The sequence below is a fragment of the Budorcas taxicolor genome, chromosome 9 (genome assembly GCF_023091745.1).
Source record: "Budorcas taxicolor isolate Tak-1 chromosome 9, Takin1.1, whole genome shotgun sequence".
NCBI lineage: Eukaryota > Metazoa > Chordata > Mammalia > Artiodactyla > Bovidae > Budorcas > Budorcas taxicolor.
Genome location: NC_068918.1, coordinates 35,363,940 through 35,391,894, shown reverse-complemented (window position 1 = coordinate 35,391,894; position 27,955 = coordinate 35,363,940). Strand labels below are relative to the sequence as shown.

Below are 27,955 nucleotides of genomic sequence, written 5' to 3'. Positions count from 1 at the left end.
ATGGTGATCAGCAAAAACGAGCAACTTACAAAAATGGCCGAAAGGGAGCCAAGAAGAAAGTGTTTGACTCACTTTCTAAGAAAGACTTGTATGCTGTGAAAGCACTGGCTATACGTCAATGTAAGAAATACTGGGAAAACACTAGTCACAAGAACTCAAGGAACCAAAATCACATCTGATGACTCTACAGATTATGTTTTTGAAGTGAGCCTTGCTGATCTGCAGAGTGATGAAACTGAATTTAGAAAATTCAAGCTGATTACTGAAGATGTTGAGGGCAAAAACTGCCTGACTAATTTCCGTGGCATGGGTCTCACCCATGACCAGACATACATCATTGTAAAAAAAATAGCGGATCATGGCTGACGGTCATGTGGGCGTCAAGACTACCAATGGTTATTTCCTTCATCTATTCTGCATGGTTTTTCCTACAAAATGTAACAGTCAGATTCAGAAGACCTCTATGCACGGCATCAACAGATCTGCCAAATCTGGAAGAAGACAATGGAAACCATGACCCAAGAGGTGAAGACAAATGACTTGAAAGAAGTGGTCAATAAATTGATTCCAGAAAGTATTGGAAAAGACATATAAAAGGCTCTCTAATCTACTTATCTGCTCTATGATGACTTTGTTAGAAAAGTAAATATACTGAAGAAGCCCAAGTTTGAACTGAGAAACCTCATGGAGCATTGCGGTGAAGGTAGTAGTTTCGGAACCGGCTGGGGATGAGACAAGTTGTAAAGCTGAATGAGTGATGGGTATGAGCCAGCAGTCCAAGAACCTATTTACAATTCAGACTTCGAATGAAGACAAATAACAGATCTTATTTGTGGGGAAAAAAAGCACATTACTTTGTTAAATGTTAACATTTAAAAAGTAACTAGACCATTAATAATGAATCACACTAATACCCTAAAAGCATTTGAAGAAAAGACTTGAGAAGTCCCTTTGAATCAATAAACAATAGATCCCTCAAAAATAACTGATCAATAATTCACCTCAGATAAGTATTTCATCAAGATCACATTCTGCTTTTAAGCAATTTTCTGTTTTCTCACATTCCAAAACAATACAGTTTCAAATTCTGAAGTCAACTCGTTTCTGAGTACTGAGGACACTGATGTTTGATACACACACGAGCATTCAGAGTTCTTCAGAACACATTTGTGAGAAGATGTATTTCAATCTTATTTCAGCAAATTTCAGAAGAGAGTTCAGTATTTCTCAAACATAAATTTCACTACCAAGGTTAAGCCAATGTAAACTATTTACATTCAGCTGCCATTACAAGAAGGGTTTCCCTGGTGGCTCAGATGGTAAAGAATCCACCTGCAATGTGGGGGACCTGGGTTCAATTCCTGGGTTGGGAAGATCCCCTGGAGGAGGGCATGGCAACCCACCCCAGTACTCTTGCCTGGAGGATTCTATGGACAGAGAAGCCTGGCAGGCTACAGTCCTTGGGGTCACAAAGAGTAGGACACTACTGAGTGACTAAGCACAGCACACAGCACAGCCATTACGTTTAAAAAAAAAGCCTCCTGGTAGCAAGGATGGAAGGTCTCAATTCAGTGCAGTTCAGTCGCTCAGTCGTGTCCGACTCTTTGCGACCCCATGAATCGCAGCACGCCAGGCCTCCCTGTCCATCACCAACTCCCGGAGTCCACTCACACTCACGTCCATGGAAAGTCTAAGACAGCAACAAGCACGTCTCCAGTGTGTTTGTTGGAAATGCAGACTCTCAGGCTCTGTCCCATCTCCTCTTCACAAGACACATTTAAATAGGCAGTGATTCCCATACTTCTTACACTTTGACAAGCTGCCAGGCTAAGAAACCTTAACTATGTTCAATTCAGGTTATACTCTTTAACGAATACTAGATATAATCCTTAGTAATAAGGACAATGTGACCATTTTTTTGAGACCAGAGAGTAACACTTCTCAGAAATTAGTTATAATCACTATTCCTACCCTCCTCCTTCTACCTGTGAAACATTCTTTCTCTTTTCTGAGTCCATCCCCTCCACTTGCTCCAAGACCATCTACCACTCCTTCCCCAAGATGACCACACTTTCTCTGCTGATTTCTCCCCTTTCACCAACGAACACACTGAAGTCTCCCTTAGACATAACACACACACACATTTTCTTTCCACCATGCTAACAGCTCAGCTACAATCTACTTTTTTCTTCCCAAAGTTCTCAAGAGTAGTCAGCAAGCAACCTGACAGCGATCAGACCCAAATTAGCTCTCTTGGAGGTGTCAAGTATTTAACTGCCAAATCGGAAGGCCTGGTCCCTGTTACTCCTCTAGATCTCGCTGCAATTCATGAATTCTTTCTCCAGCACTACCACCTCTGGCACCTGCCCTTCTTCCTCTTTTTGTCACCCATGCCCCTGAGGCATTCCCCTCAGCTCAGCCCAGGGGCTTCTCTCTCCTTCCACTCTATATGCCTTTGTTGTGTTCTTCCTTCCCTCTACCGGCTCCTGCTTCAGAGGTCACCTCCATGCAGAAAACTTCCCAGACACTATCCTCAGCTCTGGTCTCTCCTCAGAACTCCAACAGCCTCGTATGGTTTTCATTTAACATTTATGTATTTGTACATAGCCTCTGATATGCTGCACTCTGCTAGGCATCAGTGAACCAAGACCCATCCCTACCCTCATGGCGCTTATGGCCTGTCAGGTAACACAGATGTGGAGCCATGAATGCAAGCACGATAAAACACTGAGGAAATGTGAAGAGTGATTATTCAGGGGCAGGAATAACGAGATCTAGCTGGGAAGTAGAATTTCCATTTAAAATGTAAGATGTCCACTTAAAGTTGCATTTCAGTGAAACAAATAAAACCTTTTAGTATAAGTATGCCCCATAAATAACATGGGATATACTTATACTAAACACTAATATTTATATGGGATTTACCTGATATTCAGCTCTAACTGGACATCTTATATTTATCTACTACATCTAGCAACCCTACCAGGAAGGGATTGGACAGTTGGGAGAGGAAAGTCCTGAGGAACTGAGAGAAAGGATGAGTCGGAATTAGCAAAGAGGGTGGTGGGAGAGGACGTCCCAGGGAGAAGGGATAGTTGCAGTAAGTGTTTATGGTGACAGAGAGCTTCATGCTTTTGAGAACCTGAAAGAGGTGCGGCACAGTTGGATCATGAAGAAAAGGAAGAGCATCAGGAAAAAAATCTTGTATATGGTTAGGATTTTGAAGTCCCCTAAAGATAACAGGAAGTCATTTCAAGATTTCAAGCAGAGGAGAAAATGGACCTAAAATGCTTCTGTACCAATGTCAATGTCAGGGGAAGGGGGTGTCCCCACAACACCAATAAGCACTTTTCTGGATACCAGCAGAGTGTCCTACAATTCAACTCAATTCTGACAGCATCTGCCCAGAGGTGGCATCATCTTCCACAGCTTCAGGGGTTAGTTCCACAAGACTGCTTCCTTCCCCGCTGCCACACGTCAGACACCAACTCCAAGCCCAGGTTGCTGCCTGGTTTCTGGCCAACCAGCAGTACATCAGGGGGTCTCATGACTCCCTCTTCTTTTAATTCACTGCAACAGCTCACAAAATTCAAAACAGTGGTATTTTGTTTTCTACATTACCAGTTTGTTGTAAAATGCTATAACTAAGGAACAGTCAAATAAAAATACATGGGGCAAGGTATGTGGGAAGGGGTGCCATTCTCCCCAAATGTCCATGAATTCACCCACCAGGAAGCTCTCAGAAGCTTTTGGTTTTTTACGAAGACGTCATTAACTACACATAGTTGACTAAGGCACTGACCAATGGTGACTGATTCAATCTCCAGCCTCTCTTCCCCTCCCTGGAGGTCAAGGCCAGGTAACATTGAGAGTTTTAAACCTCTAATCACATGACTGGTTCTCCCGGCAACCAACCCCCATCCTTGGATGTGGTTCAAACGTCAACTATAACGTGAGGAAAGACATCTTGATTGTGCTCATCACTAGGAAATTCTCCGTTTTAGGAGCTCTGGGCTGGAAAGGGGACAAAGACCAAGTATATAGTTCTTATTATAAACCACAGTATCACAGGACCTGAGCTGAAGCTTTAAGTGATCTTCCTGGCTGCAAGATGGAGAGAGGAACTGCAGAGGCTGCAGGGGATGCGGGAACTTTATTTCTGAGGTTACTGTGATAGTCAAAGAGCTGTTGGTAACTCAGTCATTGCAGTCTTTCTCTCACTGGTCTCCTAGACTAAGACTGTACTGAACATCTACAAGATGGTTGACCGGAGTCATCACCTCACAAGGTTGCTTTACACACATGATCTAACTGCTAAGGATATTCAGTGGTTCTTAGTGCACACCAAACAAAATCTCATCTCCTCAGCCAGGTGCTCGGGGCTCTCCATCATCTTGCCAGAATAGACCTTTTCTGTTGTATCTTTCCTTCTCCCCTGCAAGTGATTAAGCCCTGGGCTTTTATTCATATGGCTCTATCTGGCTGTGACTCACTTTCTTCCCTTCCTTCATTCCCCAATTGCTTGAAGACAGAATTTCCCTTTCTTCAAGCTCCAGCTCAAAAGCCTTCTTCAGTGAGGCTTTTCCTAACTTACTCAGAAGCTGTAAAAAATTATACATTCAATAAATATTTAATAAGGCCCTGCCATGTGTCAAAGGTATGACTCTGACATAAAGCTGGTTCCAGTTGATACTTTCACATGTTATCAGTATCACTGGTAACTTTCTCTGTTACACTCAAATGTCAGTATCATTATGGTACATCAGAGACACCAGGATAAGCTAACATTTCGTATTACATGATACTTAATTTTAAAACCATGACCAAAGGAGCTATAGAAATATGAGCACTGAGATGACCAAACTCTTAAGGGAGGCCTGGTTGAGACAGCCTAGCCAGAGAAAGGCCGTAGTCAGGGCATGGAATTTTTCCCTAGGCCTGCATGCAACAGATCAAATACAGGTTATAGAAGTATGACCTGTTAGAGGAATGAGGATGAACAGAAGAATGTCCCTGCCCTCATGGAACTTACATTCTGCTCTGCAACCAAAAGTAAGCCGAGGCACCTGCAGTAAGTGGGTGAGAGTGTGGACTAGGCCCATTCTGCCTGGGTTTAAATCCTGGCTCGACCACCCACCTCACGATGCTAGTAGAGAAACTTAATTGTCCTGTGCCTCAGTTTCCCTATGGGGATAGTATCAGTAACTATCTCATATAGCTCTAAAATGAAATGAGTTAACGCTTGAAAAGCACTTAGAATAGGGCCTGGGACACTGTTATAAATACTCAAAAACTGTTAGCTACATAGCCATGTACAACAGGGAGTCCCCAGAGGGAGAATGATCTTGGTGTATTTAAAGGAAATGGTGGGGAAGAAGATCAGTGCAGAAATAATAAAGTAGTGGGGGCAGAGAGTGATGAGGCCAGAAGCAGGGACCAGATTAAGCAGAACCTCGTAAATTCAGACCTGTTTTGATGGGCTAGAAAGACAGTGGAATGTTTTGATCAAAGGACTGCCACGATGTCACATGCTTTAAGGAGAGACCAGAGGAGAGGCTACAGTTAAGTAGTCCAGTGAGACAATGGTTGCTTAGACCTAGGCAGAAACAGTGGAAGTGGTAAAATATACATATATATATTCTGGGCATATTTTAAGGTAGAATCATTATGACTTGTTGATAGACTTCGGGATGTGAAGAAAGGAATTAAAGATTACTCGGTTAGGAGTACAAGATACTAGGCTGTGGGGCTGAGTAGCATTTACTAAGATGGGAAAGAGTGAGAGAGGTACTGGTATGAACAGAAAATCACGAGTTCTACTTTGAATACACTTTGAACTATTAGACATCGAAGAAAGATGACAAGTAGGTGGCTGGGTGTAAGTCTGGTACTCAGGAAAAGTTAAGACTGGAGAAAAACACACAATGTTAAAACCCGTAAGGTGAGTTCACACACTGAGTGTAGCTAGAGGAGAGGACATCAAAGCCTGAGCCCTGGAGCAATTGCAACATTTCGGAGGGAAGAAAAGAATCAAGAGAGAAAACCAAGAAAGGGGCTGAGGGAGAAGGGAAACCAGGAGGGTGTGGTGTCCAGTGAAGAAAGTGTTTCAAGAATGAAGGTGTGATCAACTGTCAAATGCTTCTGAGAGGTCAAGCAAGATACCATCTAGTTCACTCAAAGTAAATCATTTTCTCAGCTCCATTTCCCCATAGTGGTTTGTTTGTACTTTTCTCACTGCAATATCCAACTGTCATGTTACAGTTACTCTTGTCTTCTCTCCTCTTACAGAGCTTCCTTAAGGTCAGAGACCACGCCTTCTTCCCCTCAAAACACCCACCATCCTACTCAACAAATTTTTGAATAAATGAATCATGTAGGATTCTATATAATCTGGGAGAACATGCCTAGCACACAGTTAGCAATCAGAGTTGGCTTTACTAAGATATCCTAAGTGCTCTAAGACTAACGTATGGGCTTTGTTCTGCCTAGAAAATGAAGAGGTCTGCAATGCATCTGAGTTGATCTATGGCCAACTATAGAAGGAAAAGAGGGCATCAGAGGATGAGATGGCTGGATGGCATCACCGATGCAATGGACATGAACATGGGTGAACTTTAGGAAATGGTGAGGGACAGAGAGGCCTGGCGTGCTGCAGTCCATGGGGTCACAAAGAGTTGGACACGACTGGGCGACTGAAAACACAAAAGACCACAACCTATCTGGCATTTCTACTTTTTTACTTGAATGTTTAATGCATGGTACTATCCAAAAGGGACATAAGGGTTACCTGATTTGCTTAAATATATTCCTCCCCAACCCTGCCCCAACCTGGCTAGACCTCATCTAAAGTTGGCTCCAGTTGATACCGTCACAGTATCAGCATCATCAGTAACTTTTTCTGTCACACTTGAATGTCCGCATCACTATGGTACATCAGAATCATCAGGATATGCTGACACTTTGTGTGTGTGCTTAGTTGCTCAGTCATATCCAACTCTTTGCGACCCCATGAACTCTAGCCTGCCAGGCTCCTCTCTCTGTCCATGGGCATTCTCCAGGCAAGAACACTAGAGAGGGCTGCCATGCCCTCTTCTAGGGGATCTTCCCAACCCAGGGATCGAACCCAGGTTTCCTGCACTGCAGGCAGATTCTTTACTATCTGAGCCACCAGGGATTACATGATAATTAACTTCAAAACCATGACAGAAGGAGCTAGGAATGAATGAATTTTTAAGGAAGGCATGGTTGAGATGGTCTACCCAGAAAAAGGCCAGTAGTCAGGGCATGATATTTTTCTTTAGGCCTGCACACAACAGATCGGATACAAGTCACGTCTCTGTAAAAGAAAGCTAAAATCCAACAGTTGTGAGTAACAAGAATATCAATACACAAATTACGGATTTAAGCTTTCAGCAATGTAACTTCCTTGGAAAATGTGCACTAGACAACACACAAAACCACTCACCACATCCCAAACAGAAATGAGAAATGCTTGCCACGGGTGCCAGCGCCACAGAGAACCACCCACCTACAAAGCTGGCCTCTCCACTTCTAGCTCTAGTGATTATCTTCCTAGAACGCCACATTTCAGCTCTGTGGCTCTTCTGGCTACCTTCATGGGGGCTCCCAGAGAGCAATTCTTCACCCCTGACTCCTGCTTACTCTCATACCTAAACATTTACCACTTGCCTAGTTTTTATATTTGGATGGAAATCTTGTAAAGAGAGCTTCTGGTTCCCAGCCCTTTCACTAAATATTACTCTGAATGTGCTGTCAGATTATGGCACTGCTGAGCACCCAGACTGTCCACCCGGTATTACCATGACAAATTCTAACCTACTGCATTTCTTGCACATAGCTTGGCATATATTACTCATTACACACTCGGTGAATAAATTTCAAGAAGGAACACAGCTAGAGGATGGAATGAACAGGCTCAAGATATTTTGTTTGGAGTCAGAAGCTAAGAGCTACTTTCAAACAGAGTGTCAGAAGAGCAGGGATAAGCCTTATGCTCTAAACTCCAGGTTATTAGTATCTAACAATTTAATGTAGCATTTCCCAAACTAGAGTTCAATGTAATGTGGTACTAGCGGGTAGGGCTTCCCTGGTGGCTCAGCAGCAAAGAATCTACTTGCTAATGCAGGAGATGTGGGTTCAATCCCTGGATTGGGAGCATTCCCTGGAGTAGGAAATGACAACCCACTCCACTCTTCTGGCCTGGGAAATCCCAAGGACAGAGAAGCCTGGCGTCCATGGGGTTGCAAAGAGTCGAACATGACTTAGCTACTAAGCGACAACAAAACTAGGGGAAAAATCCCTATAATTAAGAAAATTTCAGAAATGCGCGATCAAATAGGTCTCTTAACTTTAGAACTTCTTAAAGCTTAACGTATCAATATGCTTTGGGATCTAAAGGGGAGGTATACTGCACAGCCTTTTCCAAACTTTTATTCAACAGGTATGTAGTACAGTCCACTAAGTTTCAGGCACAGTAGTAGGTCCTAGAATACAATCCTGAGCCAAACAGATCCACTCTCTGCTCTTATGGAGTCTGCTCAGTGTGAGAAACAAACACTACGCAAATATTGACTGTAAACCACAGTAAACGTTATGAAGTATTCATCAGTATTTTCTAATACATGAAGAAGACACCTCTTCTACTTGAACACCAAATATTTCTCTTAAAGCTTTTCCATGAACACGGTTCTAAGAGTCTAGCTCAGTGTGAAGAACCCTGCTCACAGATCTAACACATTTCCCTTGCTAAAAATGTATTACATTTTCAGAAGTAAGGTCTACAGGCAAAAGCAAGACACAAACCACTCATTTATGAAAAGGCCAGAATTAATAAATACCTCCAGATGCTGGATGAGAATAGCTCCAACTTTAGGGGCTGCTTAAATTAGAGTGATGTTGAAACAGAAGATCTGTGCTGTGGTCTACACTACGACTAGAATGAATGTGGACTGACGCAAGGATCCGATCCACAGCGGTTCCTACTGAAAGTGGCCAATTTGAGTAAGCAAGTCTTCACCAGTGCTGCAAACCTGCACCCACCGCACTCTGTATACTGATTTCTGAACAACAAGGTCCTTTCTATTTTTACAGCCGGTATTTTTAACAGGAAAATATAACACCAATTTTAAAGTATCATTAAATAATTCAGTTAATTTTTTTTCTTTTTTATACATAGCTGCAAAGCACTAAGTATGTGCAAGACACTCCACTAACAATCATGGAAGACAAAGAGGAAAAAGCCTGGTTGTGCTTTATTCACTCCCCTGATGTGGGGGTGGAGAAGCTATAGAGGGAAAGCCAAATTCATCACTTTTAGAACAATCAACTGGTATGTCAAAATCACGCTGACATTTTTAAATCTTCAAATTTATCTCATTGGTGATCATTCCAAGATACTGTCAGTGAACAAGAATAGTTAAGTATTTAAAATGTTTAATACTTAATGAAACACCTCAAGGATCTAAAAACAGAGTCCTTTTTCACTCTATGCTTCCTATGTTGTGACTACCAGATTCCATAGTAGCATTACATTTGCCACAATGAGTGTGGAGAATTAAATCTGTAATTCACACAAGAGAATGTAAAGGATTCTTTCATCAAAGAAATCTATCTGGTAAATGAATTTTTATTACAAAAGTATCATTTCATCCCAAATTACATGAAAAGAAGCATAACCCCCTTCTCTCCAACAGTCATGCAGGTAATTTTTAATACTTCCAGACCAAGAGACAATTATATTAAAAAAAATACTTAAGTGGATGACGGAACTCAAGAGATAGGTAAGTATTTTGACTGATTCCACTCCAGTGACTGACCATGCATTGAATGGACTATAAATGTTGTCATACTTGATTTTTTTCCTAACAAACCCCAAGGTGCTATACTTCTATTTCAACTGTGTTGGCACATCTAAAAGGAAAGTCAACTTACCTCAGACCTAAATATCAACAGTATGATAAGTAAAACATGAGAACATCACTCTTTGGCATAACCCATGTAAACCACATTTCTGAAAATTGAAAGAAAATAAAATGTTATAACTTATGTAGCCTATAATATATAAAGATATCCTAGAAAGGTAATCATTAAAAGTTAATGTCACTCAATATCAATTCTTGTATACTGTTTTCTTAGCAAACCATCAATTTCCACCTAGTTTCCAGTGAATGGGGAGATAAACATAACAGGAATAGTTCACTCCTGGGTTCACATCAGACTGACTGGAATTATGTTCTAAACATCACCATTCTATAAAGACTGGTAGGTCAGTTTTGACCATAAGCAGGCTATTTTGGGTCTCCAGATACATAAAAGTCCTTATCAATCCACTCTATCCATGAACTTGGGTCATCCAAGTGAAAAGCAACATAATGAAGGATGAAATCATTTTTTTTAGGCTGAATTTAGTCCTTCCTAGTTAAACAATGACAGTCACTTAAGAACATATTTTCCTTTTCTTAGGATGCTCGCTACCAAGGATGAGTTAAACAAGTATATTGAAATTTGTGCCCCTCTCCAGTTTTCGATCATATGTTCTCCTTTATCCCTCCTATCTTTTCTTTAAGAAACTTTTACAACAGGAACAAGGAAAAGGAAACTTTAATGATTTCCTCAACAGGTAATTTGATTTATATAAATTCCATTTCCAACTTCCAGAAATAAAGACAGACACAAAATTAATTTGATTTTTTAATAAACCATAAAATTTAAATATTCAAATAAAAAGAAACAAAAATAGATATTTAAGCCCAGCACTAATTTCTGTTTTTATTCTTTCTCTGGGTATCATGGAGGCTTGACTTACCTGGGACTAGAGTAGAGTAATACAGTTATGATGCTGGTGTAATATGAACAAGTAAGTAAGAAATGAGAAAAGCCTTGGTAAAATTTACTTTCAGATCTGGAAGTAAGGGTTAGTAGCTCACTTGAATCCCCTGCAGAGACCTTCCATGGGTCTTGTCTGGAAAACGACTATGCTTACTGCTTGCTCTTGCCACGCTTATCTTCGTCACAGCTTAGCACTCCTGGCATTTTGATCCTTTTGCTCACTGAAGCCCACATCAGTCTGTCAAAACATCAAGGGGGAAAATCCCCAAACTGAATAGATGAATAAACACTTTTAATGTGAACAATCATATTCAGACCAACTTCTTTGAAAAAAAATACAAGTCAGTGGGGTTTTTTTTTAATCCTTAAGTAACTCAAATATTACTACTTTTTCTGCCTTACTAAAATGGCACTTTTCATTTTATTGACATTAGCCAATTATTTGCTACTCGCTTCTATTTTTCTCTGATCACAATGCTACCCTATGTTTTTCTTTTTGATTGAGACCTATACTTTCCATTCCAGAATATTTGATCTTTGACTAACTTTGTCTCATTCTGTGGATGTCTGCTACTGATTAGTGAAAAAATATCACAAAAGGAAAAAGGAAGCACTGAGCACTAGTAGGATCTCACTTCAACATTTGTATAATTTTTTTTAATGAGAAAAATATTTATTTTTATTTTGGAATCTAAAATCATTATTGTATGATACTGTCTTTTAGAATACTTAGGTTGACATTCAATATGAACGGCAAGTTAGCTCACAAGAAACAAAGTGTAATGCACAAATTATGTTCAGCTGGTAGAAACCCAGCAGCACGGTAGTAAAGTGCAGCAAAAATTTCCTTATTTGAATAACAACTCCAGCAACCTCTGAATATTTTTGGTAACATTAAGGAAAAGCTACTGCAGTCTGGAGATTGGTAATCTTCATACTTCAAAGACAGGCTACCAGGGACCACAGTGAAATATTAGACCTGAGGTCAATGAAAAACACTAATTTGAAAAGGAATAGGTTTTCCCCCCAAAATGCAAAAGTATACAGATGCTTAAGATACTATGATTTGACAGATTTACAATGATAAAACAGCAATGATAAATGGTAACATTACTTCAGTACTTTTAGTGTAAAGAACACAGATTTTAAAAATCGGCAGCAAGAAATTCTGACAGCTCCTGAGACAAGTTATCCTATGCCCGACACCCATCTCATGCCAATGATGACCAGTCTGAAGGGTTAACACACAGAATAAAAACAGGGATCTACTGTAGGTGAGTGAGAAAGTACTGGAAAAGTGACAAAATTGTATGTTATTAAATGACAAAACATATTTTGAGGCTTTATTTAAAAATCTCTCACTGTTCATTATCAAAGTTACAAGATTGCATACCAGAGGACAGACTGTAAACATAGGAAATTTTCATTAAGGAAAGATGGGTTTACTGTAATTTGATCTTTTACAAAAAATTACTGAAAGTTATTGATAACAGAATTTCTCTTTTACTTTCTTAAGTCTAATTCTCTTGAAAATTAAACCAATGTTTCCACTCCCTCGAGCTAAAGTTCAACCATGGTCACCTTAGGAAATACCCTTGTTTATTTGTTAATCAGAAATACAAATTGAGTGGCACATATTTCCATTTTCTTCTTAGGCCGAAGGTTTCGGCTTCATTATATTTTACAAGAAAACAGAAGACTTGCAGTGGTCCTGTAAAGTCTTTCATGTCGCAGCTGAGGTTTAATGACGGCAGTGGAGTAAAGCAGTGGTGATGCAAAGTAAGACCAGCCCTAGTGCCCTTATCTGACATGGAATCTTTTTCCTGTTTGGCTTGCAGCAGTGTTTCTGGTCAGGGTGCCTCCACCAAACCTGATTGAAGCAGAAGGGTGACATGCTCTGGTAAATCCTATTTCAGTGTGATTCCACTCAGGAAAATGGTTGATCCTTCAATCTGTTGGTTGCGGGATGATGCTAATATGAAGAAAATTATCCGGGTAGCTCAGATGTTCACTCAGCCACTGCAAAGGTGTTTCCAACATTGGTTCAATTCCATGAATCATTACTTGGTTCTTTTTTTCCCCATCTATTCCAAGAAAGAAATCCAACAATAATCGATGAGTCAAAACAGTTGAAGAAAAAATAATCTGCTGCCTTTGAAAATCCTCAGTGAATCAAATGGATTTTACTGCTTTAACAGGTAAAACCTGGTCTGTTTCCTGAGCAGGAAGTGTGGACATGGAGAAAGTTCAAATGTTGCAATATGTATCACCCAAAACAGAAACCTGAGGGTTACAATGAATTCTGATAAAAATTCTGTTGCTATATGTGAAAGTATTCATTCTTTCTTAATTACTGTGCTTACCTAAGATTGACGTTAATGAAACCATAGTGGAGAAAACAGCCCATTGTACCCACTGATCAAAATTTATTTTAGTTATACATAAAAACTGTACCATTAAAAATGACAGGTGTATGAAGTAGGTCAATACATATTTAAAACATACAAAGCAGAAATGTGTCTAGAAGTCATCAAAAATAAGATCAGGTTTTTTTTAAGATCAGTGTTTAAGAAGATGTTTAATGAAACAGTTGGGTAAGTTAATTTTCAGTAAAGCTGTTCAAATATGCATGAGAAAATTTTAGAGACTATTAGGAGAGTTAAAATTTTAATGAGAAAGAACTAGGAGTCTGACTCAGGGATTTCTGTTTTGGAATCATGAAATCTGATTGATTTTTGTTGATGTCCATTCATTAATTAAAACGTTGCTGCAATTCACACTTTTTTCCTAAGTTCAAATTTTGTTAAAAATTGAAGATTAGCTTTGTGTCTTTTATGATTTTGGTATAAATCATTGACAATCTTTAAAGAAAACGAAGCATGCTTGGTTGCTACAGAAAAACACAGAAAGTAAAAAAAAAAACCAAACTTTTTTGGGGGGGAAAAAAACCAAAATAAAACAAAACACAGAACCTTCAAGAAACTGTATCAGTCTGTTAGCACAATTCTTGGTCTGTCTCTTTAAGTCTCTTCAACCTGCAACATCTAAATCTCTCAGCTTCCTGGACACAGAAGACAACAAGGAAAACAAGGAATTCATGGAACTGTATGAGAGGGAAATACCCCATTTTTCCCCCTTCTTCTCTGTTCAAAATGACTTCTGCATCCCTAGTGCTCTAACGTCTAGGCAAAATGGGCTGATGATGTATGGTGATAATGGTGTGGCTGGCACCTGAAACAAGAGACCCTTTTAAAGAAATATTTCAACTTCCTGCTAGAGGCAGCACAGTCCTGGGAGGTGACAGTCAACAGACTGACAACGAGAAGACAAAAAACCACCAGAGAACTGCTAGAAGAATGCCAAAACTAAAGTCCCAACAAACATGCCATCAGCCCCAGAGATGACCGAATGAATGTCTCCGGAAAATGTCGTAGCTTAAAACAATTCTGGAAAAGGCTTATAATACTACTAACCTAAAAAAAATGCTTTCATTGTTTTGATTTGTCCACCGATCTCTGCTGCACCTATACATACTTACACAGTTGTGATCACAGTATTAATACAATGATTGGTTTTCATAATGATGTGAATCATTTATAACCAAACGATTAAGCTATATACAGAATACTAAAGAAAGCACGGTATTAGTACTTTGAGAAGATTTTAAAATGTTGATACTCAAATTGGATAAACCCTCAACTATCTGGAATGATTCATTCTTTGTAAGTTCTAGATTGCCAAGGTTTTACTGTATTAAATCTTTCTTAGAATATTTAAAAACATTTCCGGTGCAGTTCTCTTTATAGTCTTATTATATATTTCTTTGAAATATCTTAATATTCTCAGAATCTTCTTCCTACTTAGCACTGAGTCAAAAAAATGAAAGAGCAGTGGTGTAAAAGTTCTTTATCTATAAAGTTCTTCCTTAAGCAGTGTCACCTTTGGATAGTATGGAATAGAGCTGAATATCCAGAATACTGTGCCTATAGCAGTACGTAAACGTGTGAGCAAATACAATATGACGCACAGCATGTCTGAAAGGGAAAAGACTCACACACGGAGTCACAGAAAAGGACACACGGAGTCTAAGAACGGTACAGCAGAAGCTGGAGAACATAAGCACAATTCACTCTGTAAAACAAACCCAACAAATCACATTATCAGAAACCTGAATAGGCAGCACTGATTCTCTGGTTTAAACTGAGACCACTTTTAATCTGGAACATAAAAGTATCAGTGAACATGGACAACTAAGGAAGTGGTCCAGGACTGTCATATCCTTCAACACAACAGCTTAAGATTTTACATATGTAATTTGGACATTGCCTACATTTGTCCAACTATTTCACCTGTGTATATTTATCTTTCTGGTTTTCTGACTTCCCCTGATAACATAACTGTCACCAGAAACACTGGAATGGGACAGTAGTGCGCTTGGAACTATGAAGTAAAGTTTCTCTCTTATGTATCACTGCAGGCTCGTGCCCAGCATGGTGCCTGACAATAAATGTCTTCAGGGCTTAGATCATTTTGCTGCTGGTTAAATTTGAAAATAGTGTATAGTGGCTACCACTGCTATGGAGAATAAGAGCTTGACTGAAAAAGATTGCTTTGGTTATTAAAACAACAAAAAGTCGGAATGCTTCTGAATGAGCCAAGATGTATATATGCCATCACCAAAATTCATGTTACCATAAATAACAACAAGCACAACAGCATATTTTGGCAATATCAGAACTAGCAAAACGAAGCAGTGAAAAATTAGCAGATTCTTTTTCCCCTAACAGAAAGGAAACGCTTGATGATACTGCTACTAAAGTAAATCATGTTTTTGGTAAATATATCTTTGTGTTTCAAAATGGGAATCTAGAATTTAATACTTGGGAATAAAAAATATAGCACTACAAAGTAAATGACTCAGGAGAAAAATGTTACTCCACATCTCACCCACTCAGATTTTTAAAAACGTTAGTCTGATGCTTTAAAGTAGGCAAACGTTTGACACAGTAATCAAGTGAACTCATTCTATATGAAATTCTCTCATACAGGGCACTTTTGAGGGGTAACTTTTTATTTGGATATAATGTCAAACTTAGAGAAAAGTTGCAAGAACAGCACAAGGACTTTCTCTTCACCCAGAGTCATCAATTGTTTACATTTTGCCCCATTTGCTTTATCATTTTATGCATATATAATTAATTTCTGAATCATTTGAGAATAAATTAGAAACACTGAGACCTTTACCTTTAATTATTTCAGTGTATACTTTATAATAAAAATATTCTTTTATATAATCATAGCACAGTTATCAAAATTAAAATATTAACACTGACACTATACTATTATATAATCACTTCAGAAGTTATTAACTATCCTAATTATTTTTTCTCCAGTCTAGGATCCAGTACAGGAATCATACATTGCATTTAATTTTCAGGTCTCTATACTCTCCTTTAACTTGGACAGCTCTTGGCCTTTCTTTGCACTTCCTAACCTTGATAATTTTGAATAATACATGTCGTTATTCTACAGAATCTCCACAGAGCAATTAAAAAAACTTTTAATACATGTTGTAAATATAAGAACAGTCATTCATAAATACTTTGAGTTTGTGAATTAAGGAAAAGGACAAAAAAAAGTCAGAGACAAGCATTTTCTTTGGAGAGAATAGTAATTAAATTCACGTTAAGAGTTAGATGTTAAATCTAAAGAGATCATATATCTATAAAGAGACTATCACAATAAAATTTCATTTCTTATACTCATCTTACTTATAAGCCCAAGTATTATCAGACTCAACTCCATAGGTCAGTCTGTATACCACTGTTCTAAAACAGAGGACTGGTAACATGTCTTCCAGTTCTAGTACATGAGTCTTTTATGGCTAAAAAGCAAAATATTTCTTTTTGAGTTTCAATCAGCATAATACACTAGGTTTTGAATTCGAAGGCAAATCACTCAACCTTCTGAGTCCCAGTTTCCTCCTCCTACAGTGCAGATAAAGAATTCTCAGCTCTGGGGTTGCATAGAGGATCAAAGGGGATATCCAAATAAACCACTCAGCACAGGGCTTGGACACAGTAGGTATTCAATAAAGTGAGTGATATACCAAAAGTTATATGAAAACTGCGGATTCAATTAAGTCACTGGCATGCAAAGGGCTGTGAGAATGTGGCCTCATGTTAATATACACTCTGCATTACTCAGCCTCATTATTATGCAGTGTGGCACAGATTTTATGAATGTGTTAAGGAAAAAAAAGAAAGAGATGGCAACAACAAAAACCCAAAGACTCAATCATTATGCAAACAACAAAATGAAATTTTAAAAATTCCTTAAGCACTCTAAGCACTCTGGATTAATGTAGTAGTGCTCTCTACGTGTATATTCAGCAAAGCACAGTGTAGCCTGGAAAAATCAAATAAGCCCTACTGTACTATGGTAAAGTTACTTAATAAACTTCAGATATGGTTCTCAGTTTATTTTAAAGATGAAAAATTCAAGGAGGGAAAACAAAAAACCTTCGAAAATCTCTGCTACACAAGCTAAAGTATACCATTATTAGAGAACTTAAGAGTACGTGATGAATCTGCCTTTTAAAGATTTCTGTTAGCAATGGCTTGGGCTTCCCAGGTGGCACAGTGGTAAAGAATCTGCCTGCTAATGCAAGAGATTCAAGAGCCGTGGGTGCAATCCCTGAGTCAGGAAGATCCCCTGGAGAAGGAAATGGCCACCCACTCCACTCCAGTATTCTTGCCTGGAAAATTCCATGGACAAAGAAGCCTCGTGGGCTACAGTCCACAGGGTCACAGTCAGACACAACTGAGCACGCATGCAAAGCAAATTAGCAACGGCTCACGGCCTTCCCCATCCAAATCTGGTTTTTAGCCATTACTTTTAAGCCAATTATCAACAAGGAATATGACCTAAATGTCTTTAAAAACAGGGTATGTGAGATTCTAGAAAGATGCATGAGTTTCACTCTTACTGTTAATATGTGTAACTAAATATGTGAAACTTCTGAATTTAAAGGAAGCTAGAGAAATGGATGATGTATCTTTTAAGGGAAAGTGCTTTTAATCAGAAAATTTCAGATTAGTAACTTGTTTTTTAGCTCACACTTATGAATATGGAGTAACAGAAATTTAAGACCAGAGATTGTAACCACTGTGTTTAGATCTGTGGCTTCACATATATATTTTATAGTTCAACAGAAAATGCCTCAATTTGCTATCTTGGAATGTGTGTGATGCTGAAAGGTAAAACTTCTGAAAAATACTTGATCATTCTGAAAAACAAAGAGACGAGCTTTTTAACTGCCACTATTCTGAACAATTTTGTTTTGTCTGACAAATTCTTTAACCTCTGATACGTTCATTAGTAAAACACCAACTAATTGAATCCATCGACATGAAAAACCACAGGCTGAAATCTGAAATGCATACATCATGCTGAAGGATTCTGACTCAGCCTCAGCGGTAATAGTCAGTGAGGTCAGGTCAAAGAGGGTTAAACCAAGCCAGGATATAGCCAAAGGAATACATCAAACGCTGATTTTAAAAGGGCAATTAATCTTAGACAGAAATGCTTCCTGGGGAATGAGATCTCAATCTTAAGAGCACACTACATGACGTAGCAGTAAAAATGAACATATACAAGCTTATAGAGCTTTTATCCTATGATCACAAACAGAAGGAAAGTGCTGTTTATCAGAGAAATACAAACCCATTTAAAAATACTTACATTAACTTCTTCCGGATCTATACTCACTTAGTAGTATAGGTTTTAATGAACATATCACAGTTAATATAGATCACATATCTTTTTCCATGCATAAATTTATATATATGTTAATTATGTCTGTCCAAAATATTGCCAGAGCTTTGATTCTTAACATATTGTATAAGATTTTCAAAACAGGTCTATGTTAATTCTTTCATTGCCCTGCTTATAACCTTTGTATTTCTGAGGAAGTAATAAACCAAAATTTAAATGTAAACCCCCCAAATCAGCTATTATTATAAAAAGAACATTGCATTAAGTGACTTTAAGATCATTTAAATAAATTGATTAAATGCCTCTTAATAAGAAAAGTGTGGCATAAGTTACAAACTTAAACTTGTTCATTTCAAACCACCCCCCCCCACCAAAACCAAAATACAACCTTGAAAATATAGCTCAAATGTTTTTGATCTGCTTTCATAAAAGGATCCAGTAATTCTAGTCGGGTGTAATAGGGCCTATTAATATATGTCAGGTATGAATTACAGAATAGTTCAGAACTACTTGTTTTATTTAAAATATAGGCAATAATCACGCTATTTATGTATGGTCAGATTAAGGTCTCACAGGACTTGCTTTAACAAAGAGATGACTTGCTTTTAATCTCCTGAATGTGCTATTATTTTGTTAAAGAAACTCTGTTTTCTAGTACTGAAGATGAAATGTTAACTGTGCAAGTATCCGTTCCCACTTTTGAAAAAGTCAGGTTAATTCATTTAACATCTCAGGATCTAGATAAAGGAAATCAGAAGCCTCTCCTGACAGGCCCAGTAATCCTATCTTTGCTAATGGAGAATAATGAAAATAAGCAGTTAATTATTTCTTTGATTTTAGAAAAGACATATGTCAACAGACTGAGTTATTAACAGCTTTTGTACTACCAAAATTAGTTCACAGTACCCACGTACTGGGACAAACCACAGACATGGAGGGAGAATGACACAATGAGGCAAAGGGTCTGATTCAGTTTAGAATTTGATGGCATAATGATAAATTCAAGAAAATTACCAAGTTTAAGTCTCGTAAGTTTCTTCTGTCCAAAATTAAATATAGTACATCTCTGTTAATGAGGGCTACGCTTGCAGAACTTCTTGTATTACCATTGTGTGTGACGGTGCATCATTTCTTTTATATCCGGAGAGAGAAAATAGTGAAGAGCAGAGAGTGTTAGGCTGCGACTGCAGTCCAGTGACCATTCCCACGCGGCAGGCTCACGGTACCTTAGCAAGGTTACAAATGGGCCTTCCACAGTTTACTTGCAATTCTTTCTTCACTCATTTAAAATCTGTTTTCATTCCAGTATCCTTTTGTACCTTCACACTGCCTGATTTAGAAAATCATTTAGTAGTAGGTTTTTCTTTTTTTTTTTAATGGTTCTTACTCTATAAAATAGAAACAATTAACAAAACTGAAAAATGATTATTATTCTTACTTCTAAACCCTCATCCTGATGGAGTCTGAAGGTTTTATGTTTCTGTGGCATGAACTGGCAAGTCTGAAATGCCACCTCTTTGGGCAGTCAATGTCATCATGCTGACAGAAGTGCCAATTTGAAGTTCAAACTTCAAACTGAAGGATCTGCCTCAGATGAATACTGTGAGACCTGGATGTTTCTTTTTTCTAATTGCTTTATGTATGAAAAAAGTGCTTACAAACAAAGAGTTAATTCACTTTATAAATAATCTAATCATATGCTACAGAGCTAAGGAGGAAAAACATGAATACCCCATCTTTTCCTAATTTTATAGAAACTGTTCTGTGGTTTCTCATAAAGCATGTCAAAAATAAAACAGTGTAATTTTCAAGTTAGATGACCTAGATGGGGTATTGTGACACCCTAGCCTCAGCTGTTAAAATTATCTTCTAATGTCCTAACCGAGCAAATAAAAGATTAGTTCCTCAACGCTTTCTCCCACATCTCTGACCTCACTAAAAATCTGTACTTTTATAGGAGAGAAGTACGAAACTAAAGCGAGTCTTTCAGCAAAATGAAGTAGGGACGTTTTAAATCAGCATTTCAGAGTAGATGTTACCCCTCAGCAGCCTGCCCCTGGGCGAAGGATTCTATTTCAGTGGTCATGTGATACGTGTGGCCTGGTCCCTCCTTTGCAACAATTTCTGCTCATCTTTTAAGACCTGGCTCAGTCTTTACTATCCACTCCAGAATGGATAAGATAATATTCCTAATATCTGTTGCACATCTCCATTCCAGCAGGGATGCTATCTTACACATCTGAGTAACGCCAGTGTCAGAAGACAATATGACGTGAAGAAATTGACTGATGAATAATGAAAGCTACAACATCAAAGTGAACCCAAAAGTTCAATGGAAGTTGGGAAGGGGCTCAAAGAGTAAATAAAATCCCGGGAAGCAGGGCAGAAATGGAAGAAGGCGAGCATCAAGAAGACTGCACTTGCTCTAAGAGCGATGCTGGGAACCCGAACTCACTTCCCATCAAATGTGAGCCCTTCTCTTAACATACACTCCAGTTGTACAATGTCAAATACAAATTCAGGCTCACAACAGCCCAACTGCTACAGAGGACTAAAACAGACAGCCAAAGAGAATTTGCTGTAAGACTCAAGAAGCTCAAACCAGGGCTCCGTAACAACCTAAAGAGTTGTGAAGGGGAGGGAGGTGAGGGATGTTCAACTGGGAGGGGACGTGGGTAAACCTATGACTGATTCATGTAGATGTTTAGTAGAAACCAATAGAATACTGTAAAGCAATTATCCTTCAATCAAAAATAAATAAATAAAAAATAAAACAACAACAAAGCAAGAATGGACACTGTTTTATTTTCATAATCCTAACTTACTAGGTTTTTATGCATTACATTAGACAACTGGGAAGTAAGGTATGTTTGGGCAAAGCCTATTAGTTTTTTGTGTTCTTAAAAGAACACAAGTTAGGAGTTTTAGATTTAAAAAAAAATTTGGTTATATTGTTTCTAATGGACAAAGAAATACTTCGCTTCAAGCCTGCTACAGAAGCTTAGCTTTCTGAGTCATTTTAACTATTGCTGACATCACAGAAAAAATTTACCTGACTTTACCTTTGGTTATTTCCTGTTACCCTGGCAAACTTCTCAAGCCACTTGAGAAACAACAAAAAAAGAATCACATAAATCACCTCATCATTAATTATAAGAAAAAAGACCCAAAGTATGTCTTCATGAGTATTAGTACATTCTGCCTTCATATGATGAAACAAGGCAAAATTCCATCATGCATGAATCACTTGTCATAAGGAGCAATAGACAATGGTGCCACATAACTTTTATGCAGCACTTTCTCTTTTAATCATGTGATGACAGCGAGTTCTTATCCACACACACCCAATCTTACAGTCTTTCGCTTTCAACTTAAGTTGGGTGCAGGTGTTTCCAAATGCTTCATGGCTGACAATATTACAGGTGTGCTAAACCAGACAGTAAACAGTTCTTAACTGAAAGAATGACTTGATGTTTTGAATACTTCCCATAGATCCTGAAATGACAGTTATTTTCCAAAAAGGTGACAAATGGAAGAGGCAAATAAAAGTTTCTCCAAAGATAAGATACTGGTGTGAGAAAGATGGCCTCCTCCTGGCATGAAAGGTGCCATCAAGAGGACCTCAAAAGTAGAGGCACTACTTATAGCATTTCAGTGAAGTGTGTGCATGGCCCCTGACTGACACAGCATGCAAGAGTTTGGGAAGAAGTCTGTCACACAAAGATATTCACCTAAGAGGCAAGTTTGTGGATTAAAGTTGTGAGTGTCTACCTCACTGCCCTCTCTTTAAAAAAAAAAGTGAGGGGCGGGAGGTCATCTTGTGTATTCCTTAAGAATGGATGGGCAGGTAGGGCAGGTTAGAAATTCAGGAGAGAACAGTGTTTAAAAGAATAAAAAAGCCTCACAAATGTGTGTGCCGTTCTGGTGCGGGATGGAATAACTTGTCTGTGCTGTGACCTGGGTGTGGGAATGAACAAAAACATGAAGGTGTGTTCTGACAGAACGTGTCGGCTCAAAGCATATGACTGCTTTTCATCTACATGCTGAATGTCACAGACGTCATTTTCATATAAAACAAAAAGAACAGCCAGAATTATACACAGGAACACTACAGCAACAGCAGAAGCTCAAGTCCCTAAGATCATACCAGGGGTAAGAGAGCACGGGCCATGCATGTAGGCCAGATTAGGTACTGAACACAAACCAGAAAGGGTTAAGAGAAAGTAGAGATTTCAGAATGTTATTTTAAAGTATACAAAGAAGCGAAAAGGTGAAAATGAAAATAAATGGCAGCACAGTAAGGTGGAAAAACCAATGGACCAGGAGATGGAGACTTGACTTCCAAACCTAGTTCTACAATGAAGCAGCTAAGAAACCTTGGACCAATCATCTAAAAAACTAGGAGAATGAACTAAAATAACTTTAAGTTCCAACATTTACACCATTCTTTAAAGATGTCAAATACAAAATTAACATCCAACCAATTTCTCCTGCTCTCCCTCCATTAAGTTTCTTTCATCTTCCTGTGGATTTGCTGATAACTGTGCTGTCCATTGTGAACCTTACAGTACAACAGCTTTAAGATTTTGAGTCTCATTGTGATGTTCTCACTCAATGTCAAAGATCTTATAAAGAAATATATTTACATGACAGTGTTTTGGAAAGTAGATTGTCAAAAAAATTTAAGGAAAGTACAACAAGATAGCCATTTCAATACTAAGCTTCAGCTTAAATTTCATTTTTTCAACAATTTTAAATTTATTTTTTAATTGAAGGATAATTGCTTTACAGAATTGTGTTGTTTCTGCCAAACATCAACACAAATCAGCCATAGGTATACATATATCCCCTCCCTCTTGAATCTCCTTCCCATCTCGCTCCCCATCCCATCCCTCTAGGTTGTTAGAGAGGCCGAGTTTGAGTTCCCTGAGTCATACAGCAAATTCCCATTGGCTATCTATTTTACATATGGTAATGTAAGTCATCTGGTCCCATCACTTCATGGCAAATAGATGGGGAAACAGTGGCTGACTTTCTTTTTCTGGGCTCCAAAATCACCGCAGATGGTGACTGCAGCCATGAAATTAAAAGATGCTTACTCCTTGGAAGGAAAGTTATGAGCAACCTAGATAGCATATTCAAAAGCAGAGACATTACTTTGCCAACAAAGGTCCGTCTAGTCAAGGCTATGGTTTTTCCAGTAGTCATGTATGGATGTGAGAGTTGGACTGTGAAGAAAGCTGAGCACCGAAGAATTGATGCTTCTGAACTGTGGTGCTAGAGAAGACTCTTGAGAGTCCCTTGGACTGCAAGAGATCCAACCAGTCCATCCTAAAGGAGATCAGTCCTGGGTGTTCACTGGAAGGACTGATGTTGAAGCTGAAACTCCAGTACTTTGGCCACCTCATGCGAAGAGCTGACTCACTGGAAAAGACCCTGATGCTGTGAGGGATTGGGGTCAGGAGGAGAAGGGGACAACAGAGGATGAGATGGCTGGATGGCATCACTGACTCAATGGACATGGGTCTGGGTGGACTCTGGGAGCTGGTGATGGACAGGGAGGCCTGGTGTGCTGCGGTTCACGGGGTCACAAAGAGTTGGACACGACTAAGCAACTGAACTGAACTGAATGTAAGTCTGCATGTTACTTTCTCCATACATCCCACCCTCTCCTTCCTCCCCCACCCCTGTGGCTATAAGTCTGTTCTCTATGTCTGTGTTTCCACTGCTGTCCTGCAAATAATTTCATCAGTACCATCTTTCTAGAATCCATATGTATGGCTAGTATACGACATTTGTTTTTCTCTTTCTGACTTACTTCACTCCGTGTAACAGGCTCTAGGTTCATCCACCGCATCAGAACTCACTGAAATGCATTCCTTTTTACGGCTGAGTAATGTTCCGTCATATAAATGTACCACAGCTTCTCTATCCACTCATCTGTCGATGGCCATCTAGGTTGCTTCCACGTTCTAGCTATCATAAACAGTGCTGCAGTGAACACTGGGGTACATGTGTCTTTTTCAATTTTGATTTCCTCAGGGTATATGCCTACTAGTGGGATTGCTGGGTCATCTGGTGGTTTTATTTCTAGTTTTTAAAGGAATTTCCATACTGCCTTCCATAGTGGCTATATGAATTTACATTCCCCTCAACAGTGCAAAAGGGTTCCCTTTTCTCACCACCCTCTCCAGCATTTATTGTTTGCAGACTTTTGGGGGATGGCCATTCTGACTGGTGTGATTTCAATTTACTCTTAATTGATAAAAGCATTTTTAAATTAAAATACTATAAAGTATTCAAAAAGAGAGAAAAACATAGTGCAGAGAAGTGAATAACTGAAGGCAAATGCTTGCAGTGGGGGCAGCCTATGGATCCCATTTCTGTCAGCAATAAAAATAATTAATCTCTTAACTTCAAATGGGAAAACTAGTCTATATGCCCAAATCTTTAAGAATTTGGCAAAACTGACATTAAATAGATTAAAACACACACACACACACACAAACACACTCTTATAGTATGGAGAAAACGAACTGCAATGGTAAGATTATTCCTAAAGTTACTGGGACTATCCCAGTCCAAATTTCTGCAACTTGAGTTCAAAAAATAAAAACTTTAACTATCCCTGTGAGGATTTACAGGAAGATGGCAACACTGATTGTGTCTCTGGAGAGGGGAACTGAGTCAGGGTTTTATGTATAGGAGTTGAGATAGAGGCTTTTCACTAAATTCTTTTATATACTTTTGGATTTTGGAATTATATAAATGTATCATCTACTAGAAAAAAATTTTGATTATATAACTGAACACAATATGTAAAAAACCTTAATAGGATTTCATCAAAATAAAATATTTTTTACTCTTCAAAAGAAAATGAAAAGATTAAGTCCCAGACTAGGAGAAAATAATCACAAATCATGTCTGGTAAAGGACTTAACAGGCAGAATATCTAAATAACTCTCAGAACTCAGTAAAAAGATACAATGAAAATTAAGAAAAGTATTTACACGAAACATTTCATCGACTATATCCATGAATAACAATAAGCACATGAAAATACTCAACATCAACAGTCATTAGGGAAATTTTAAAAAACGTGAGCTACCACTATATAACAAACACTAGGATGGCTATAATAAGACAAAAAACATATGTACAATGGTGAGAATGTGAAGAAACTGGAATCCCCATTCATTGTGGGCAGAACTGTAAGATGATGCAGCCACTTTGGAAAAGTTTAGCAGTTTCTTAAAAAATTAGCCATAAACCTACCATAAAATCCAGCCATTTCACTCCTAAGGATCTACTCAAGAAAATGAAAATATATGCCTGTATATGGATGTTTAGAGCAGCATTATTCATAAAAGTGAAAAGGTGGAAACTCAAACGTCTATCAATTGGTGAATAAACAAAATGTGTCATCCAACTGGAATACTCTTCAGCAATAAAAAGGAACAAACTAGTAATTTATACAATATGAATGAAACCCAAAAACATCAAATAAAAGAAAAAAACAACTGCAATTTTGTGTAACTCCCTTATGCGAAATATCCAAAGGAAGTAAATTCTAGAGAGAAAGCTGATCAATAGTTGTCTATAATTGGCAGCAGGAGCAGAAATTAGCTACAGACACACACGGGAACTTTTGAGGTGACAGAAATATTCTAAAACTAGATTGTAGTGATGGCTTATAAATTAAATAAAAATCACTGAATGACAGAACAAGTACTTAATGCAAGCTCTTACTGAAAATGAAAACTAGGTAGCAATAAAGATAGATTAGGATTCTAAGATAGTATTACAATCAACTTACTGTTAATTATGTCATGATTCAAAGATCACAATGTTTCAAGTAATGACACAAAGAATTCAGGAATTGAAATACTGAGTAAACACTTACCTAGCATTAGAGATATGAGGATGTGTATGACAGTAACAGAAACTTTGCCTAGTATAGTATTCTTATGTGCCTAGTTGCTCAGTCGTGTCTGGCTCTTTGTGATCCCATCGACTGCAGCCTGCCAGGCTTTTCTGTCCTTGGGAATTCCCCAGGCAAGAATACTGGAGCGGGGTGCCATGCCCTCCTCCAGGGGATCTTCCCAACCCAGGGATCAAACCCAGGTCACCCACATTGCAGGTGGATTCTTTACTGCCTGAGCCACGAGGGAAGCCCAAGAATACTGGAGTGGGTAACCTATCCCTTCTCCAGAGGATCTTCCCGACCCAGGAATCGAAGCAGGATCTCCTGCATTACAGGCGGATTCTTTACCAGCTGAGCTACCAGGGAAGCTGACAAATGACATAGTAAGGCCTTATAAACTCTTTTTCTATATATATATAAATATATGTTTATAAATATACACATGTATTTCATACATACATACATACATACACATGAAACATGCTGCTTTTTGGTTGCACCGCATGGCTTGTAAGACCTTAGTTCCTTGACCAGGGTCTGAACCCACACCCCCTGCAGTGGAAGCGCAGTCTTAACCACTAGATTGCCAGAGAAACTTACTCCATTTTCATAGCTTTGGGTAGTGGTCAATGATCTTTTTTATCAGTCCCTTCTGGAACTGGTTCTGGTGGTAATTAGAAGTCGCTCTTCTTCCCTCCTGCTGAGCGTTTGTGTATTTTCAAAGTGCTAGATACACATAGAAATGCCAGGAAAAGGAAGCATATTTGATTAACAGGCCCAACGGCACATATTCTGAGCTCTATATTCTCTGTTTAATCTTTTAGGCTGGAATGTCAATATTCCTCCCAATCCTATTACTTCTAATTCTGAGTAGGCAAACCATTTCCATAGATACTAAATGCTTCTTGAACTATGTGATATGGTTACAAGTCATGTAAATAATACTGCCATCATCCCAACATAGGATATATTAATAAGAAACACAGCATGACCTACTGAAGTATTTACCTTTGCATTTATTAATGCCTTACCTCTTACCATAAAAGATTTAAAGTGGTAAGTTTTTAATGTTTTTCTATATAACATATATAAGTCTAGGCAACATATTAACAAACACACCAATATGCCACTGAAATTTCTCCTACAGCACAGTAACCAACAATAAGACAAGTCACTCAGTGATAGGGTGATGGTCAAATTATGGTACATAGTTAGCAAGGGCCATGGCATTTTAAAAAATGGCTTTAGAGAATTTTTAAGAACTATCAGGTGAAAAAAGGAGGACATATAAATTTATGCACATACACCCTCTCAAATATTCAAGTATATATCTGCATGTGTGTATCAATAGTAGTCTCTATGAGTTCGGGGTTTACACCATTTCCCCCCTAGTTTTCCGCATTTTCC

The 27,955-nt window shown here is 38.5% G+C and overlaps 1 protein-coding gene and 1 pseudogene across 1 annotated transcript in view; one reads left to right on the top strand and one right to left on the bottom strand.

The window, feature by feature from the left end:
• LOC128053134 (40S ribosomal protein S3a-like) lies at positions 1–810 on the top strand (annotated as a pseudogene).
• Positions 811–12,194: 11,384 nt separating this feature from the next.
• The window catches only part of ATG5 (autophagy related 5), a 114,553-nt gene continuing 98,792 nt past the window's right edge, over positions 12,195–27,955 (bottom strand). Inside the window, exon 8 of the mRNA XM_052646030.1 lies at positions 12,195–12,932. Coding sequence (XP_052501990.1) covers positions 12,796–12,932 — 137 coding nt within the window. The 3' untranslated portion in view covers positions 12,195–12,795. The remainder of the gene's footprint in view (positions 12,933–27,955) is intronic.